The sequence below is a fragment of the Lepus europaeus genome, chromosome 7 (genome assembly GCF_033115175.1).
Source record: "Lepus europaeus isolate LE1 chromosome 7, mLepTim1.pri, whole genome shotgun sequence".
In the NCBI taxonomy this organism is placed as follows: domain Eukaryota; kingdom Metazoa; phylum Chordata; class Mammalia; order Lagomorpha; family Leporidae; genus Lepus; species Lepus europaeus.
The window spans coordinates 83,657,705-83,677,010 of record NC_084833.1 but is presented as its reverse complement, the minus strand read 5'-3'; the positions used below and the strand labels follow the sequence as shown (position 1 = coordinate 83,677,010).

General features: G+C 48.3%; 2 protein-coding genes across 2 annotated transcripts; both read right to left on the bottom strand.

Annotated features, from left to right (window-relative positions):
- Window positions 1-6,314: 6,314 nt before the first annotated feature.
- Window positions 6,315-8,195, bottom strand: LOC133763880 (lysine-specific demethylase 4D-like). Its single transcript, XM_062197591.1, has one exon. It carries the CDS (start codon window positions 8,190-8,192, stop codon window positions 6,315-6,317), a length of 1,878 nt encoding a protein of 625 aa, XP_062053575.1. The 5' UTR covers window positions 8,193-8,195.
- A 9,623-nt stretch (window positions 8,196-17,818) lies between these two features.
- LOC133763879 (lysine-specific demethylase 4D-like) lies at window positions 17,819-19,306 on the bottom strand. Its single transcript, XM_062197590.1, has one exon. It carries the CDS (start codon window positions 19,301-19,303, stop codon window positions 17,819-17,821), a length of 1,485 nt encoding a protein of 494 aa, XP_062053574.1. The 5' UTR covers window positions 19,304-19,306.

Sequence of the window (19,306 nt, the reverse complement as noted above, 5' to 3'; positions counted from 1 at the left end):
TTCTCTCTGTCTCTCTCTCCCTCTCACTGTCTAACTCTATCTGTCAAAAAAAGTTAAAAAAAAAAAGAAAATAGATCTTAGTAAAAAATCAGAGTAAGAATAAGAGACAGAGGAGGAAGAGGGGTGGGAATGTGAGGGGGAGGGTGGGCATGGTGGGAAGAAGCACCATGTTCCCAAAGTTGTAATTATGAAATATGTGAAGTTTGTAACTGTAAAGCTGTGTAGTTCTGCATACATTCCTGTGTACTTACCTCTAAGGGTACATTTTAAAAACTAGCCATGGAACTCCAAATCCTCTATAGCTGGGCAGTAATAATAGCATTTTAAATGTTAATATGGATAGGATTAAGTGTTAAAGTGCTCATATAGATAGGATAAAGTGTTAAAGTGATCATATAAATAGGCTAAAATGTTTGGTAATAATAATAAATAGAATGAAAAGGAGTGACTGCTCCAACATGGAAAGCAGTTCATACTGTGACTCATAGAATGATAATTGCTTTAAGTAGCACTCTGGCCTCAGAATCAACCCTTAAGGCATTCTGGTTTGACTGAAAAGTCCACAAAAGCATTTCAGGCATGAAAGCCAAGATACTATGGCAAAAATTTTCTTACATGAAGGACCTCTGTGGGTGAGACCCCAGTGGAAAGAAGTGGTCTTCAAAGAAGGATGTACTTTTTTCTCTGAAGGAAGAAGAGATCTTCCACTTAGTTTATTGCCTTGTCTAAATACTGACCAAGTTTGTGGGTTCAAAAGGCTTCCATAGTTTAGTCAGCTCATGTCAGGAGCCTTGGGTGATCACTGACATCATACATAAGAGTGTTAATACAACAGGAATCACTGTGCACTAACTTCCCATGCAGGACCTCTGTCCTCAAAGAGTTGTATTATGAGAATTAGCAGAAAATTTGTTTCCAAAGATTTATTTTGTTTTAGTGTATTAAGTAGAGGATATTCTTAAGTCTTGTAAGTTTTAGTTATGCCAAAGTGTCCAACTCAAGTGCTTGTCTTCTTAGATGCTCCTTTAATTAATGATAAAACTTGTTCCCAAAGTCTTACTTTCTTTTAATGTATTAAGTGGAGGATATTCTTATGTCTCATAAATCACAGCTATGTCTAAGTGTTTGTGAAAAATATATAATTCTTGGGTGCCTCTTTAAAGTTAATTAAATTTCTCAAAAAAGAAAAAAAGAAGTGAAACCAACTTTGAGATGCAATGACTTTGAACAGCCCTTGTCTAATTATTGAGGGACAGGTTTTTTTTTCCATATGAATTGTTGAACTCTTTACTTAGCCTAGACTTAATCTGTGTATAAGGTTAATTGAAAATAGATCTTAGTAAAAAATAAGACTGGGAATAGGAGAGGGAGCAGGAAAAGGGGTGGAAGGGTGGGTACGGTGGGAAGAATCACTATATACCTAAAGCTGTACTTATGAAATGCATGAAGTTTGTATTCCTTAAATAACTGTTTCACTGGAAAAAAAAATCTTTAAATATACATCTCATTAAAATGGTAAATATTGTTTAAAAAAAGAAATAAAGGCAATTTATTAGATTTCCAAAAAAGGGAGAGTGCTATGTATTTTTCCATTCCTACAAGCAATGGATGTGAGTGTCAAGTGCTCTGAACATGGCGCTTCCCCTCCAGCAGTGCTCATCATAATTCCAAAACACAGAATCCTGAATACTGTAGTCCCAAAGATCAAATCCCTGGCGTCTAAAATCCCCAAAATTTGAAGTCCCAAAAGTCACAATCCCAAATGATTGAAATTCCAAACTCTGAAATCTTAAAAGCCAAAATCCCCAAATCCACAATTCTCATTGAAAAGAAAAAAAAAAAGCTAACTGTGGTAGAAATCCAAATTTTGGGGAAGGGATTGGAAATATGACATGGCAACAACAAATACTTCAGTTTAAAAATTCATCCTCTGGAGCTGGTGTTGTGGCAGAATGGGTGAAGCTGTCACCTGCAAAGCTGGCATCTCATGTGAGCACTGATTCGAGTCCTGGTTGCACTACTTCACATCCTGCTCCCTGCTAATGGCCTAGGAAAAGCAGCAGAGTATGACCCGGGTGCTTGGGCCACTACCACCCTTGTGGGAAACCTGGATGAATCACCTGGCTCCCGGCTTCGGCCTGTCCCAGCACTGGCCATTATGGCCATCTGGGGGGTGAACCAGCAGATGAAAGTTCTTTCTTTCTTTCTTTCTTTCTTTCTTTCTTTCTTTCTTTCTTTCTCTCTTTCTCTTTATAAGTCTTTCAAAATAAATAAATAAGTCTTTTAAAAAATATATAAACTCAGATAGAAGTAACAGATTCTAGTTTTCCCTAGCACCATGGGGTGCCTATAGCTGACAAAAAAGTATTATATACTGTATATAGAACTGAAAAGAGAGAAGTAAATAGGCTCCAAACATAAAAAAGAAAAGAATATGCTAATTGCTTGATTAGATCAGTTGATACAGTATGAACCTGTTAAAATATAAACATTTTATAAGTTTTTGATTTAAACCTTTATTCACCTAAAAAAATCAGCGAAGTTACTGACTACTTTGAAAATAATTGTGTGTACCATAGCCCAAGAATATATCCGATGATGATGCTGTTCTACCACCAGTATCATTTCCACTAAATTTGCGGTTTGTATCTGAGTACGTGAGGAATGGATTCTATGTAGCCAAAACAACATAGATTCACGACACAGAAGATGGCAAAACTTAGTAGAGAATAAAATTGTCAGTATTCAGCAAATCATACAGGAATTTCAAAAAATATCAAGAGCAGTGCCACATAGAAAATGAAAGTGAATTTATACTTTAAGAAGGGTCATGCCTTAAAAAAAGGTTATTCATTGTTGGTAGCTTTAGGATCAGCAAGGAGGGAAGGCCTATACTTCCAGAAATGGAGTCCCTACCTGTACTTCCGGGGAAGAAAAGTCCTTGTCAAGGTCCCCGCGGGTGCCTAAAGGTCAACCACTGAGGATCATACCCGCCTCGACCTTTAACCCCCACGCCCTGTATCTATAAAAGGAACCCTCCCAATCTCTGACACACGACTTCCCCTGCCCCCGCTCTGTTGGGACCAGGGAACCTCGCCCGGGAGCGGAATCCCAATAAAATCCTGTGAATTGATTGATTCGTCTGCCTGGGAAGATTTGTTACACGCCGGATACCTTGCAATTGTAATACAAGTCTTCAAATATTTTGTCAATGACTATGATAGTCAGCCAGCTTTTATGCTTGTGTACTTGCCCATAATCTTTCCCTGTAATACACTTTTTCATATTTTGAATTCTATTTGTAGGTTTTTTCCCCTTTTAGTTCCCAATGCCACTATTTTAAGTTGTCAGCACTGGTTTTTGCAATTTCCTATGCTATGTATTTTGAGTTTGCATAATTTTTAATATTGAAGGCATAAATTGTGTAAGGCTTTTAGAGAAATCTAATTAATTTTATGCATTTTTGCAAACTTGACTTCATGAAAGTATATTAGCACAATGTTGCCTTTGTATGTAAGTACTGTACATGTACATAATGATATTAAAAGTTAATAAATGAGATGTCTCCTTTGTACATTTGCATCTTCTAAGATAAGAATGTCCCAAGGTCTCCGTTCTTTGGGTGACTGAATATGATGTCTCCCAATTCTTGGCCGACCTCATTAGAAGAAACAGTAGTGTTCATAGGTTTTCCATTTATGGCATTTCAGATAATCACATTTATAAAGCTGGGTGCACACAATTGCCAGCCATGATTGTATACATTTATACATTTTCCTATGTGATCTACTTCTTTATCAATATAATCCATCTGCTCCTAAATTTTATGCCTCTGTGACTGTGCTTAGCACATCTCAATGCTTTTGCTTAGAGAAAAGTGTATGTTCTTATTGCATATTTTACTGTGTAAAATGACCCACTGTAAAAATACAGTGCTCACTTTCTGTATTTCTCAAATAAGTTTCTTTTTAAAAATGTAAATGGGGGGTGGCTAGGGTGGAAAGTATCACTATGCTCATAATTCTGTATATATGAAATACATTGAAAACTAGTCACTTTGTATAAATAAATAAAACTGAAAAAAGTTAATAAATTATTCGAAGGAATTTGTTAAATCATTCATCCAGAATTATATTTTTAGCATTTTTTGATTTTTGGGAATTATAGACCATATATTATGACCTTTCAGGATATCAACACAAGAGATTATGGCATTTGGGATTTGACTTTTGGCATTAAGACACAAACCTGTTCTCAGAGCCATAGTACATGGTTCCAGGAAGTCCACAGATATAACTAGGATCTATCATACCAAAGGCAAGATGCTTACTTCTTGTGTTTGTGAGTTCTAGCATGCAAAGGAGCACATTGTCCCCAGGAGAACACCAGTAGTTCCATGAACTGTCAACTGAGATGATCATCTGCCCATTTCTAGCTCCTCACATCATTGAATAACCACACAAAGGACTACAGTGTCAGCAGGATTATAATGTCACCAGGGCCGTTAGATCTTTTCCCTTCCAAGGAAGTTCTGCTTTGCCACAAAATGGGAACCAGAATTAGTGCTGCAGGCCAGGCACCGTACAGAGGAGACTCTAAGAGGTCAGCACTCTGGTGGTTTGGTAGGAAACGTCCTTATGGCCCTCATCTGAGGGAAGGAGGGAGGGGAGGGAAGCAGGTTTGAGCAGAGGGAACAGTGGAGCTGCGGTGCAGTTCCAAAGACAGTCTCTGCAATCCTGCAGGGAGCTCTGGGGCTGAAGTGGCCTTGGAAGTTGTCCTGATTGTGCGGAGACAGCCACGCTGTTCTGTTCCAGCAAGGAGCCGGGACCCAGAGTGCACTAAGCTGGGAAGAGGTATGACCTGGGGTGAGGCAGCTCCTGCAGCCAAAGGTGCTGACAAGCTGAAGGCTATCTGCCTCCTGCACTCCCGGGGCATTAGGGCTTTAAGAAAGGACAAAGAGGCTCAAGGTCTTATCACATAAAAGTTGATTCCTTGCTCACCCAAGATCTACTGCGGGTGCAGCAGCTCTCCAGGAGAGCTCCCTTCCAAGTGATGAGAATGTCATCAGTCACTGAACTGGCTAAAATAACAAATCAGATCCTATGTACATTTCACCACAATAAAATACTCACAAATTACATATTTCTGAAAACTATACTTTCATTGTGAAATTGAGCTGTTAGCAGTATAAAGAGCTCTTGCATGTACCTTTTCTCTCAATTCATTTGTTGATAATTTGATACGCGATTCTCATTTTCTTTTTGTTGCATTTTCTTTAATAGCGTTTTGTCCATAGTTTCTTCAATCTTTCGGACACATTTTGTTTTATGAGCATTCTTTTTACACAATTCTGATTTTTTAAAGATTTAATTGTTTATTTATTTGAATGTCAGAGTTAGAGAGAGAGAGAGGGAGAGGGAGAGAAAGAGATCTCCCATCTGCTGGTTCACCCCCCAAATTGCCTCAACTGCCCGAGCAGGGATGATCCAAATCCAGGAGCCAGGAGCTTCTTCCGGGTGTCCCACGTGGGTTCATGGACACAAGTACCGGAGCCATCCTCCACTGTTTTTCCCAATCTATTAGCAGGGAGCTGGATCACAAGTGGAGCAGCTGGGACTCGAACCAGCGCCCATGTGAGATGCCTGTTGTAGCTTTACTCATTACAATTCTGATTTTAAAAAAATATATTGTAAGGATTTATACTTCTTGGTATTGCAGATACACACCAGGAATAACAAATTTCTTAAAATCAGTAAAGTTACAAAGATTTCCTAGTTGGTAGACTCAGCTGGTTAAAAGTCTTGCCTGAGCAGTGGTGGGAGGGTGGGGGGAGGCACAGCAGCAGGAGTGTGAGGTCACTTCCCTCTGGGTCATGTCAATAGCCAGAGGAGGCCAGGGTCAGTGACTACAAGTCCAGATGCAACTTGGGGATGAAGAAGTTCAGTCAGATTCTCAGCATCGTCCAGTGCTGGCTAAACAGATGGTGGGGCTGGAGGCACAGCACGGCAGGGGGGACACTAGGAAAAGGTGGATGCCATGGTAGGAAGCACAGGCACCTCCACGCTCAGGACTGGGCTGAGTGTCCCTGAGAGCAACTCTGGCAGCCTATAGGGTGGTGAGGTTCTCCTCAGTGGCCACTGGGAGCCCTCCAGCTTGTCATCGTAGGAGAAAGCATCGGGAAGCCATGGAAATGTATCAGTTCTTGGAGGTCAAAGGTCTGCACTGGGCCAGAATCACCACGTGGCTGGAACCTTCCTCTCCCTAAGGTTAGTGTCACATTGGGCAACATCTTCAGCAGCCATGGGCTCAGAAGATTAAGAGCATCCATTAAAGGCAAAAATATCTTCGGGACTCAAGGGTGCTGCTCCCTCTGGTGTTTCTGGTTCCAGGGGATCACAGTCAGGGACACTGGCTGCATCCAGACTCCTAGAGGTATAAGAGTGATCCATCCTCACAACATTCCCAAGAGCAGCCCAGTCCCTAGCAGTGTCTGTGGGAAACCTTCTCCGAGGCATGGTACTACTGGGTGATGTCGGTGGCACGGTGTCAGGGAGATCCACTGGAATGTGGTCCAAGGAGAGCAGGCAAGGGCCAGGGTGCATTGGATGGTCGGAATCCAATGGGGGCCCCAAGGGCTGAAGATCGGGGGCACAGCAACATCCAGAAGCCTTGGAAAGAGGCTGGAGCTCAGGGGTCACGGGAGCTGCGTTCACCATCAAAACCCCATGCTCCAGCAGGGACTGGGCCTCTGCACCGGGAGCTCTGTGTGCAGCACCCGAGAAGACCAGCGTCTTGGTTGGAACCTGCAGGATAGGCTGTTGAGCCTCCAAGTGCTGAGAACGACGCCCACAACCGCGACCACGTCTACCAGTGAAGGCACGAGGACCTGGGCTGAGTAGACCGGGGGTCTCCAATGGTACCCAATCAGGCTTCCAGGAGCTGCTAGCACCAGCAGCCCCAGGCTGGCCTGCAGTGACTCTAGCACACAAGACTTGCACCGACACAGGACCCACGGCGGTGGACTGGCCGCTCCCATCACCTTCCTCCACAGGCTGTCTAGGGCATCGAGCCCGATGCCTCTTGCGGTGCCTTATGCCTGGCGCGCGTCTGCCTGTTGCTTGCACCTTGCTGCCAGTGGTCAGCTCCCGCATATTTTGATTCTTGTCCACACCCAAACGGGCTAGCGACTTCTTCCACAGCTCATAGCGCTCGGGTTGCAGGATACGAACGAAGGGGTCCATGTCAAAGGTGACCCTGGCCTTCCCGCAGCTGCACTGAGAGGCCACTTTGCCATACTCGATCCAGCGCGGGGTGGCGAAATTGATGGCTTCGGCGCAGTTGAAGCCGTGGTTGAAGCCCGCGTGGTAGCCGTAGGGAAAGGTGACCATGAACTCGCCAGCCTGCTGAGTGACGCGGCGGAAGGGGATGCCATTCTGCCGCAGGACGCTGGGCGAGATGAGGGCCACCTTGTGCCGCAGGAAGGCCTGGCAGCTGCGGGAACTGCCCGGGAACAGCTGCCCGGCCAGGCGTTCCAGGCGCCGCCCGTGCTCCGGGGGCACCGCGTACCACGTTTTGGGCTCCCCGAAGTGCAGGTAATTGATGCTGTACAGATCCATGTCCTCCGTGTGCCAGGCGAACGTGGTCTTCCACATGCCAAAGTACAGGTAGGGCGTGTTGACTCCCTCGATGACCACGCCGCACTCCTGTGCCAGCAGGTCCAGAGGCGAGCCCAGGCGCCTGAGGTTCCAGTGTGCCGTGTTCTCATCAAACAGAGAGCCGCTGATGTCAGCGCCGTAGATCGGGGCACCATAGGCACGGCTCTTCCAATACTTTTGCCCCAACTCTTCAAAAGTCAGGTGCGCTGGGGTCTGGTATTTTGTGCTGGTGGCCAGTTGGCGGTACTGTCTCAGGGTCATGGCTTTCTTCTTTTTTTGGTGTTGAGTAAAGACACCTGCCCCGCCATAGGCCACCTGCTGGAGGGGGCGGGCTATCAAGAAGTCATCCATGTCATCGTAGCTCTGTCTGGCCTTCCACTCCTTGGGTGGGATGACCTTGGCCAGGCCTGCTCGATGTGCACCCTGAGATTCCATCTGAGCGATAAAGTGGTTGAAGTCCATAAACTCCTCCATGGTTGGGTAGAAGGTCATGATGTGGCAGCTGGGGTTCTGGGGGCCGGAGCTCTCAGACATCATGGCTGCAAGACAGGAGTATCTTCTCAACGTAGTCTCTCTTTTGTAAAGATTGATTTATTCATTTGAGAGACAGAATGACAGACACACAGAGAGATAGAGTGAGAAAAACATAGAGGGAGGTCCTCCATCTGCCTATTCAATCCCCAAGTAGACACAACAGTCAGAGTGGAACTCAAAGCCTGGAGCTTCTTCCGGGTGCCCCAGGAAGGTGCAGTGGTCCAAGCACTTGGACCATCTTCCACTGCTTTCCCAGGCGGTCAGCAGGGAGCTGGATTGCAATAGAGCTGCCAGTACATGAACCTGAGCCCATACGGGCTGCTTTGCCACACAGAGGCTTAACCTCCTAAGCTACTCGTTGGCCCCTCTGCTTTTTTTTTGAAGTGGCTTCATTTATAGGTGAAGCAGTAACACACACTGAACTTTAGAAGAAATGGGAGGTTCACCTCCCAGGCTTGTTAATTCAATAGCAGGACTTCACTATGGACACGAATTTTGCCCAGGCCAACAGGGCAATCTCCTGGTCGAGCAGGCTCCTCACCCATGTCCTGGCTTAGTCAGGAGATTCACTGTCTCTGAGGTCTGTCCTGATCCCTGGTAACTCCTCACCCCACTATGTCAGAAGGTCCTCAAGCAAATCTACACACTAAACTACAATAAAGAATGGAGGAGGGGAGGCCCGGTGTCCTGGGCTGGCCGCATCGACACCATCCAGACCTGCAGGGGGCCTGGCTGCTCCCACTGCTGTCACCACTGCTGAGCCTGAGGCCTCAGCCTGCCCAGACTTCTGGAATCAAGAGGCAAAGGAGGCCCTGGCTGCCATCAGGAAGATGCACCCCATCCAGACGGCCACCAAGAACCCCATCCTCTTCCTGGGAGCCGGGATGGGGGTTTCCATAGTGACAGCCACATGGTCCTTAAGGGGCAGATGAGGGGATCTTGGGGCCCGAGATACCTTCTGCCATGGGCCACTTCCCACACCTGCTCCATCCAAGACCTCCACATGGACAATAGGTGCCAGAGAGTGCTGGCACAGCCACAGCCTACCTGTGCGTGGTCAAGGCCAATGTAAAGACCATTGGCCTGGTTACGACCAGTACAACACAATCCAGGGCAATGTGGTGCTCTCTCGGGGACGTACAGGGCCAAGGAGGGAAGTGGGTGGGGGTGGTGACACCACCCAGTGCAGCACACCTCACCAGCAGAACACAGGTGCTCACTGTGAACCACAACTGGTACTCGGTGCTGGTGCCACTGCCTGCCTCGGGGCTGCAGCAGAGCTGCCAGGACACCGCCACACATGTGGTCTCCAACACGGACATCAACAAGATCCTGGGCGGGGGCGCAAGTTCATGTTTCCTAAGGGGGACCCCATGCCCTGAGTACCCAAGTGACTCCAGCCTGAATGGGACCAGGTTTGATGGGCAGAACCTGGTGCAGGAGGAGTGGCTGACAAAGCAGCAGGGGTACAGTAGGTGCAGAACCACGCAGAGCTCATGCAGGTGGCTCAGGGCTCCAGGGTGACCCACCTCATGGGTCTCTTTGAACCCTCAGACATGAAATATGAGACAGAAGGAGAGCCCCAGCAGGACCCCTCCCTGATGGTCCGACCAAGGCTGCCGTGCACCTAATGAGCCAGAACCCCCTTGGTTTCTTCCTCTTTGTGGAGGGGACCAACGCGAGCACGTCACCACCAGGCATAGCTCATCAGGCGCTCACTGAGACTGCCATTGAGAGGGCGGCCAGCTCACCAGCGAGCTGGACAGGCTGACCCCGGTCACCGCCAACCACCCCCCATCTTCTCCTTTGGGGGCTACACACTGAGGGGCAGCTCCATCTGCGCTGGCTCCGAGCAAGGCCTTGGACGGCAAGAACTACACCTCCATGCTGCAGGGCTAAGATCTGGGCTAAGCTCTGAGAGGGGGCAGCCGCCGAGACCTGAACGAGACTCAGAGCAGGTACCCCCGCGTACCAGCAGCTGGCAGCCGTGGGCAGACGCACAGCGGCAAGGACGTGGCGCTGCTGGCGCGAGGGCCACCGGCTCACCTGGTGCATGGCATGCAGGAGCAGTGCTGCAGGGCCCAAGTCCTGGCCTACTCCGCTAGTCTGGAGCCCTACACAGACTGCTCCCTGCTGCCCCCCAGCGGTCGCACCAATGCCGCGAGCCCTCGCTGCCATGGCTGGCAGGGACGCAGCTCCAGCTGTTCCTTCAAGGGCCACAGCGCCCTGACCTGCAAGGCCCCACGACCTTCTCCCACCCCACCCCACGACGCCCACTGCAGAACCCCTGCGTCCGCACCAGGTGTTCCCTCCACCGCCCCCGTATGAGGTCCTCAGCCCAGTGCTTGCCCGGCACTGCCACCTCCTGACCCCTAGCCCTGCCTCTTCCCGCCACTTTCTTCTTCGCTAAATCAGCCTCAGTTAAAAAGAGAGAGAGAGAGAGAGAGAGAGAGAGAGAGAGAGGCCGGTGCTGTGGGAGCGGGTTACCTCTCCTGCCTGCTGGCAACAATATGGTCGGCGGTTCGAGAACCGCTCCACTTCCAATCCAGTTCCCTGCCATTGGCCTGGGAAACAGCAGAAGATGGCACAAAGGCTTGGGCCCTGCACTCGCAGGTTGGAAGGCGGCAACAAAGCTCCTAGCTCTTGCCTTCCCATCTGCCCAACTCCCGGGTTGTAGCCTTATGGGGAGTGAAGGAGCAGATAGAAGACCTCTCTCTCTGTCCATCCTCTCTGTCCATAGGTAACTCTGCCTCTCAAGTAAATAAAGAAATCTTAAAAAATTTTAAAAAGAACGAAAAATACTTTATCATAAATGGTGAAAATCATCACTGAGGTACCATCAAGCCAAACAGAATTGCAATGGCGATGTTACTGTCAGATTTGAAGGTTAAATAAGCACCCAGCTAAAGGAGAGGGGCCACTGGATGAAGAAAAACAAGCTTGGAAATAGTGAGTTAGGTACTCCACAAGCGTGTCAATGAATTAGCGTCAAAGAAAAAGAAAATTTCCAAAACGCGATAAATAGAAGCAATGATGATCAACAGTACAACTAACACGGCTGATGACAAGAATCGAAGATTATTTTTTGTACAAAAAGAAACAACCGAGGAGTAAACTTTACAAGATAATAAGAAAATGCATATAAAGCTTATTAGGATACCATAGGTGGCAATGCTAAACGTCTCCCAAATGCGTTTTTAAAGTTCCAATTGAGTCTGAAACACTTTTGGCATAAGGACTTTCTCTAAAGCACAGGTCTCAAATACGGTCTAACAGAATAAGAAATTGAGCTACCTGCCGTGGACGAAATCCTGATGCAGGGGAACACACTCTAGGACTCAGAGAGAGGTGGATTCCCGTGGCCGCTGCAGTCCCAATGAGGCTCCATCTCTCCGCGCTTCCGGCTTTATACCTGAGCAAGGTTCGAATCCAATCAGCACTCAGCTCACCAAATCCCAGAGTTCGGTTTCCCTCTGACAGCCCAGGTTCATTTTGCCCCACCCTATTTGTTGACATTTCTAGCCAAACACAAAGGAGCATCAGAGTGGAAAATCAGGTGTTGCGGACAGGCAACCTTGACAGATACAAATAAAGAAATCCCAGATAGCAATATGAATATCAAAGGAAAGTAGAGGGTACTCTGTTAAAAGCTTCATTGGGAAGGAAGAGTGACAGAAACCTGTCTTGCATCTGCTGGCTCCCTCCCCAGCTGGGAGCCACAGGCAGGGCTGGGCCAGGCTGAACCCAGGAACCAGGAATTCCATCCTGGTCTCCCCCAAGAGGGGCAGGGGCCCAAGCACTTGGGCCATTCCTACGGCTTTCCCAGGTGCAGGGGCAGAAAGCTGGAGTGGAAGGGGAGTGGCCGGAACATGCACTATGGGAGGTCAGCGCTGTAGGGTGTGAACTAATCCTTTCTCTCACACACAATGCCCCAAGGGGACATTTTACACAAAGGCCCTTTACTAGTTTTTGGAAAAGTGCTTTTGAAAATACAATTATTTTAGGGTTAAAAATTGATACAGAAACATAGATTTTCTTAATACACTTCATTTTTGACAGGCAGAGTTAGACAGTGAGAGAGAGAGAGAGGCAGAGAGAAAGGTCTTCCTCCCGTTGATTCACACCTCAAATGGCTGCTATTGCCGTCGGGCTGGGGCTGGCACATTGCGAGGATTCTAAGCCAAGAGCCTAGTGCCTCCTCCTGGTCTCCCATGTGGGTGCAGGGCCCAAGGACCTGGGCCATCCTCCACTGCCTTCCTGGGCCACAGCAGAGAGCTGGACTGGAAGACTAGCAACCGGGACAGAATCTGGCGCCCCTACTGGGACTAGATCTGGGGGTGCAGGCGCCACAGGCAGAGGGTTAGCCAAGTGAGCCTCAGCGCCAGCCTCTTAATACATCTCTAGCAACTTTTAGAAGATCCTTCATCTTTATGTAAAGGACTAATTCAGCAGAAAGGATTAAAGTGAGTTCAGTAGGAAAGGACTAAAGTGAAGAAGGTGGAGGCAAGGCTGTGTTGCCTCCACTTAGGGCTCCAGCATCCCACAGCTGTGCGGGACTCCTGGCTGCTCTGCTTCCAATGCAGCTCCCTGCTAGCCTACCTGGAAGATCTGCTCTTTGCTCTGTCTTCCCCTCTCTCAGTCAGTCTACCTTGCAAATAAATTAAAAGAACACCACTTAATAAGTAGATGTTATGTATGTGACTACATACCAAAAACCTTTCTTTTTAAAAGGAATAGGGATCAAACATTTCATGTTAGGCACCTAACCACACAGCACTGAGATGCTGAAAACCTGTTTCAGGCTAAAATGAACAAATCTCCAATCATTTTGGTCATTTTTTCCCCAACACTATTTCTTATATACTGCTCAATAAAGCTATGAAGAAAAGTAATGATACTAGGAAAAAAAAAGGAAAAGAAAAGCAACATAAAATATATAGGAACCAAGGAAATGACTCTTGGTGCTCAGAATTTGAATGAGTTAGGAGAAATATAAAGTAACATTTAGGTTAATCCACAGGACAAAATAAACATCTATGAGCTCATACTGAAATACAAAAAGACTGAATAAAGAAACAAACTGGATGAACAGATGTCTCTTGTTTCAGAATTCCCAGTAAGTCATTGTGTTTCTCTCCCCTGCATCATAGATGGTGTTGAGGAGACACGCCCTTAACAAAAATCACAAATCTTTTGACAAGACACACCCTTAACACCATGGGATTAAATATGCACTCTTCAGGGCGGGCACTGTGACATAGCATGGAAGCTCCACCTGCAGTTCCGCATCACATGTGGGCGCAGGTTTGAATCCCGGCTGTTCCACTTCCAATCCAGCTCTGCTATGGCTTGGGAAAGCAGTAGTGAGGGCCCAAGTCCTTGGGCCCCTGCACCAGCTTGGGAGACCCAGATGAAGCTCCTGGCTACTGGCTTCTGATCAGCACAGCTTCAGCCGCTGAGACCAATTGGGGAGTGAACCAGTGGATGGAAGACTTTTTTCTCTCTCCCTCTTTGTCTTTCTCCCTCTCTCTGCCTCTCCTTCTCTCTATGTAACTCTTTCAAGTAAAGGAATAATCTTGTAAAAAAAAAATGTACTCTCCCTCTGTGATCCATCTAAGACACCATGTGCCCCATGAGATGAAGAGAAAAGCACTAAGCAGATTCCATCAGAGGGGCATCCTGCATAGTGCTGCCCTTCACTCCCCAGCACTGTCAGGTTTCTGAATAAGTCTTTCCTTAAAAAGAGGGAAATCTGAGAAGCTATCAGAGCTGAGAGAAATCTAGGGAGACATAAAAACCACGTGTAATGTAGTATGATATCCTGGGACAGAAAAAGGACATTAAGGAAAAATTAAGAGAATCAGGATCAATTGTTGCCTTTAGTTAATAAGAATTTGTCGACACCAGTTCTTTTATTTTCAGGAATATGGGAAATTGTGTATGTGTGTGTTTGTGGGGAGGTTGTTCTAATGCAATTGTCTATTTATATAGTCATAACTTATGTAAATCTAAAGGGTAGGGGCCAGCAGTGTGTTACAGCAGGTTAAACTTCTCCACTTTGGATCAGCTCCCTGCTATTGCTCCTGGGGAGGCAGAGGAGGATGACCGAAATCCTTGTGCCCCTGCACCCACACGGAGACTGGGAAGAAGCTCCTGGCTCCTATTAGGCCTGGCCTGGCGCTGGGCTGACATGGCCATTTGGGGAGTGAACCAGCAATGGTACTAGTATCTTTCAACTGATGCATAATGTTACCATGTTCCACTCTTTTTAGAGATGCATGGATTGTTCAGACGTCTAAATTGTTATGAAGTGTGTAAATATCTAGGAATAGAATTGCTTATGGATAGTTGTATGCTTAAGTTCACAAGACTCTGACAAATAGTTTTCAACTATTTCAACATGATTCTGTGATCCCACAAGCAATGTGCATGTCAATTGCTCTGAATGTGGCGCTGTTCTTCTCAGAGAATATGTGGTTCCAGAAACCCACAGAGAAAAGTGGGGTCTATCACACCAAAGGCTGGCTTCTTGTCCCTGTGACTTCTAGTATGCAAAGGAGCATGCTTTCATCCAGAAAAACAACAGAAGTTCTTGGAAGCTGAGATTGACATCTGTCCATTTCTATCTCCCCAGATCACTGAATAACCACACAAAGAAAGACTATAGTGTCATTGGTAGGAAACGTCCTTATGGCCCTCATCTGAGGGAAGGAGGGAGGAGAGGGAAGCAGGTTTGAGCGGAGGGAACAGTGGAGCTGCGGTGCAGTTCCAAAGACAGTCTCTGCAATCCTGCAGGGAGCTCTGGGGCTGAAGTGGCCTTGGAAGTTGTCCTGATTGTGCGGAGACAGCCACGCTGTTCTGTTCCAGCAAGGAGCCGGGACCCAGAGTGCACTAAGCTGGGAAGAGGTATGACCTGGGGTGAGGCAGCTCCTGCAGCCAAAGGTGCTGACAAGCTGAAGGCTATCTGCCTCCTGCACTCCCGGGGCATTAGGGCTTTAAGAAAGGACAAAGAGGCTCAAGGTCTTATCACATAAATGCTTATTTCTTGCTCACCCAAGATCTACTGCGGGTGCAGCAGCTCTCCAGGAGAGCCCCCTTCCAAGTGAATCCTGCGTGCTCCATCTCATCATTCCACCATCTCAATATTGACTTTACCCTGCTCTGAGTCAAACACCCTCACCCTCCTCTGTGCCTGGAGTCTCTTGAGGTCAGTCTCTCAGCCTCCAGGATCCAAAGAATAAGATCCTATTACTTGTGTTACAAAAAGCAAAGCTGCCTAGCCTTGTGCACAGAGGGGAAGACAAAGGTTTATGCCCCTCCTCACTCAGAACTCATTTCCCTCAGTCCTGCTTTCAGTGTTACCTCGTGCTTCCACTTCCAGAGCTACCATAATTCTGTAGGGGGAGAAAAGAAGGTGTTTCAAGAAGAGGGGTGGCTGGCTCCTCTGAAACAGGTCTTTCTGTACCCAAAGTGACATTTTCCATTTCCCAAAATATTTTCTGCATTTATTCACTTTGTGCATTTCAGAGGTGCAAACCTTGTCTAAATAGCTATCATTCTCATCGATATTAGATGCTATGCTTTTTCTGCCCCCAATTCTCCACAGATTTAAGCTGATTGTTTGAATATGTAAATGGCATCATGTCAAATGTGGTTTTCAACTTTCAGTGCCTTCTTGGTTTTTTTAAGATTTATTATTTATTTGAAAGACAGATTACAGAGAGGCGGAGAGAGAGAGAGAGAGAGAGAGAGAGAGAGAGAGAGAGAGAGAGAAGTCTTCCATCCACTGGTTCACTCCCCAGATGGCCACAATTGCCAGAGCTGCACTAATCTGAAGCCAGGAGCCAGGAGCTTCTTCTGGGTCTCCCCCATGGGAGCAGGGGCCCAAGGACTTGGGCCATCTTCTACTGCTTTCCTAAGCCATAGCAGAGAGCTGGATTGGAAGTGGCACAGCCAGGACTCAAACCGGTGCCTATGTGGGATGCCGCCACAGCACCAGCCCCATCAGTGCCTTCTTATTTGAAGTTGAAAAAATTCAGATCCTTGGGGCTGGTGCTGTGGTGCAGCAGGTTAACGCCCTGGCCTGAAGCGCTGGCATCCCATACGGGTGCCAGTTTGAGACCCAGCTGCTCCACTTCTGATCCAGCTCTCTGCTATGGCCTGGGAAAGCAGTAGAAGACAGCCCAAGTCCTTGGGCCCCTAAACCCGCGTGGGAGACCCGGAAGAAGCTCCTGGCACCTGATCAGCGCAGGTCTGGCCATTGCAGCCAATTAGGGAGTGAACCATCAGATGGAAGACCTCTCTCTCTCTCTCTCTCTCTGCCTCTCCTCTCTCTGTGTAACTCTTTCACATAAATAAAAAAAAAAAAACTTTAAAAAAGAAAAAGAATATTCAGATCCTTAACATGAGATGCAAGGCCCTCCCTGCTTTGTCCCCCCTCTCCTTCTCCTTCCTCTCCAGGCACCAGAAGCAAATGGACTTCTATTCCGTTCCTGGAAAAGCAAAACCCCAAAGCCCCATGTTGAGTTTATGATACTTGCTGGTCCCTGCAAACGGAAAACTCTGCTCTGGCCCTCTCCTTTCTGTCAACTGAGGCTCAGAAGTGTTTCCTGCTCTGTGAACCCTTGCTTGGCCAGGGACCAGCGCCAGCCCTGGCCCTTCTCCTCCATTCTACCCTGCTTTAGGTTCTTCACAGTGGATAATACTAGTTGATATTATCCTGCTCATTTATTTATAGACTTGCGTATTGTTATGAGTAAATGAACTGATAGTGAGGAATTTATGGATGGCTTACAAAAGAAGGGAAGACCTGGGGAACCACCAACTACCAAGTTATCCCAAAGCATAGCTGCAAGCCAAACTTCCCCAGTGGCACCAACCAGCCAGATCCCAACAAACCCACTCATCATCACCTCCCACTGTAATTAGCCCATGAACACTTTTGCCATTAAGGTTTTGAAATCATTAAGAAAGATGAATAAAAGAATAACCCTTCCTCCCCCAGCTGTTTTAAAGTAAAATATCAGAAACAAAGGCAGAGTTTACCATTTGGTTATCTTTAATATTTGTGAATGAATATTGATGACAGTGCATTTTAAATGCAACCATAACTTAGGTTGTCCGTTTCTTTCTGTGACTCTATGAACCTAATTCAAAACTGCTTCATTTTTCAAGAAATGGTTGAGGATGATGGGGGTAGAGGAGACATGGAAGGAAAACCAAAGTCCAGGACTCTTTGGAAGCACAGCAGCCTCCCCTGCAGGCCCAAGAGAGCAGGAGATGGGTGTAGACTAGATTCCGGAAACCTTGGCAGAACCCGATTCTCAGAGACACAGCAATGGCCAGTGGATGGAACCTCAACTAGAGAGATCGAAGTTATCAAAGTCCCAAGGCATGCCAGGGTCTGAGCAGAAGAACATGGATGGGCAATTTGGCAACTACCAGGCACTCAGCAGTGCTGCTTCAGGGCACGCCAACATGGGGGCGTTCTCTGCAGGACCGGTTAATGCAAACTCATTCAGAACTCTGCCCCGTAAAAGTGACAGTCAGCAAACCTCCATGCAGCTGACAGGGGAGTATGAAGGGGGCCCATGGGCTCAGGGCACAGGGCCCAAGCAGCTCCCGGAAGCCTAAGCGGGGAGCTGCGGCCCCAGGCTTGGTGCAGGATTGACCATCAAGATACCACGCTCAGGTGAGGACTGAGGCTGGGAGCGCGCAGCTGTGCGCCCTGTTCTGACCGAGAGGCGCCTCTTTGCTGGCGACTGGAGGCTTGGCTCCTGCAGCCCCAGTTCCCTAGAGCGACGCCGACAGCCACGTGTGACAGTTGAGAGGACCTCTGGGGCACAGGGACCCAGTGAAGTCCGCGGGGCTGCCTGTGGTTTCCTGGAACTGTGGGCAATGCCCGCTGGCTGTGCTGTAGATTCCCCGGCAGCCCGTAGGCGCTGGGGAGCTTTGCAGCGAGTACCATCGCCTGCAGCCAGGGACCTAGCAAGTTTGGAAGCCAAGCCTCGTGCTGCCCTCCAGAGCCCGCGATCCTGCTTCCACCTGGTCAGCTCCGGGCTGGTGCGTGCCGTAGGCTCCGTGTGGTCCAGGGCCGTCCGATCTTGGCCGCACTTCCACAGCTCATAGCGCTCGGGTTGCAGGATACGAACGAAGGGGTCCATGTCAGAGGTGACCCTGGCCTCCCCGCAGCTGCACTGAGAGGCCACTTTGCCATACTCGATCCAGCGCGGGGTGGCGAAATTGATGGCTTCGGCGCAGTTGAAGCCGTGGTTGAAGCCCGCGTGGTAGCCGTAGGGAAAGGTGACCATGAACTCGCCAGCCTGCTGAGTGACGCGGCGGAAGGGGATGGCGTTCTGCCGCAGGACGCTGGGCGAGATGAGGGCCACCTTGTGCCGCAGGAAGGCCTGGCAGCTGCGGGAACTGCCCGGGAACAGCTGCCCGGCCAGGCGTTCCAGGCGCCGCCCGTGCTCCGGGGGCACCGCGTACCACGTTTTGGGCTCCCCGAAGTGCAGGTAGTTGATGCTGTACAGGTCCATGTCCTCCGTGTGCCAGGCGAACGTGGTCTTCCACATGCCAAAGTACAGGTAGGGCGTGTTGACTCCCTCGATGACCACGCCGCACTCCTGTGCCAGCAGGTCCAGAGGCGAGCCCAGGCGCCTGAGGTTCCAGTGTGCCGTGTTCTCATCAAACAGAGAGCCGCTGATGCCAGCGCCGTAGATCGGGGCATCGTAGGCAAGGCTCTTCCAGTACTTTTGCCCCAACTCTTCAAAAGTCAGGTGCGCTGGGGTCTGGTATTTTGTGCTGGCGGCCAGTTGGCGGTACTGTCTCAGGGTCATGGCTTTCCTCTTTCTATGGAACTGAGTAAAGACACCTGCCCCGCCATAGGCCACCTGCTGGAGGGGGTGGGCTATCAAGAAGTCATCCATGTCATCGTAGCTCTGTCTGGCCCTCCACTCCTTGGGTGGGATGACCTTGGCCAGGCCTCCTCGGTGTGCACCCCGAGATTCCATGTAAGCAATATAGTTATCAAAATCACTAAACTCTTCTTTGGTTGGGTGAAATACCATTATGCTGCAATTTGGATTCTGAGCACGATGGGCTTTAGACTTCATAGT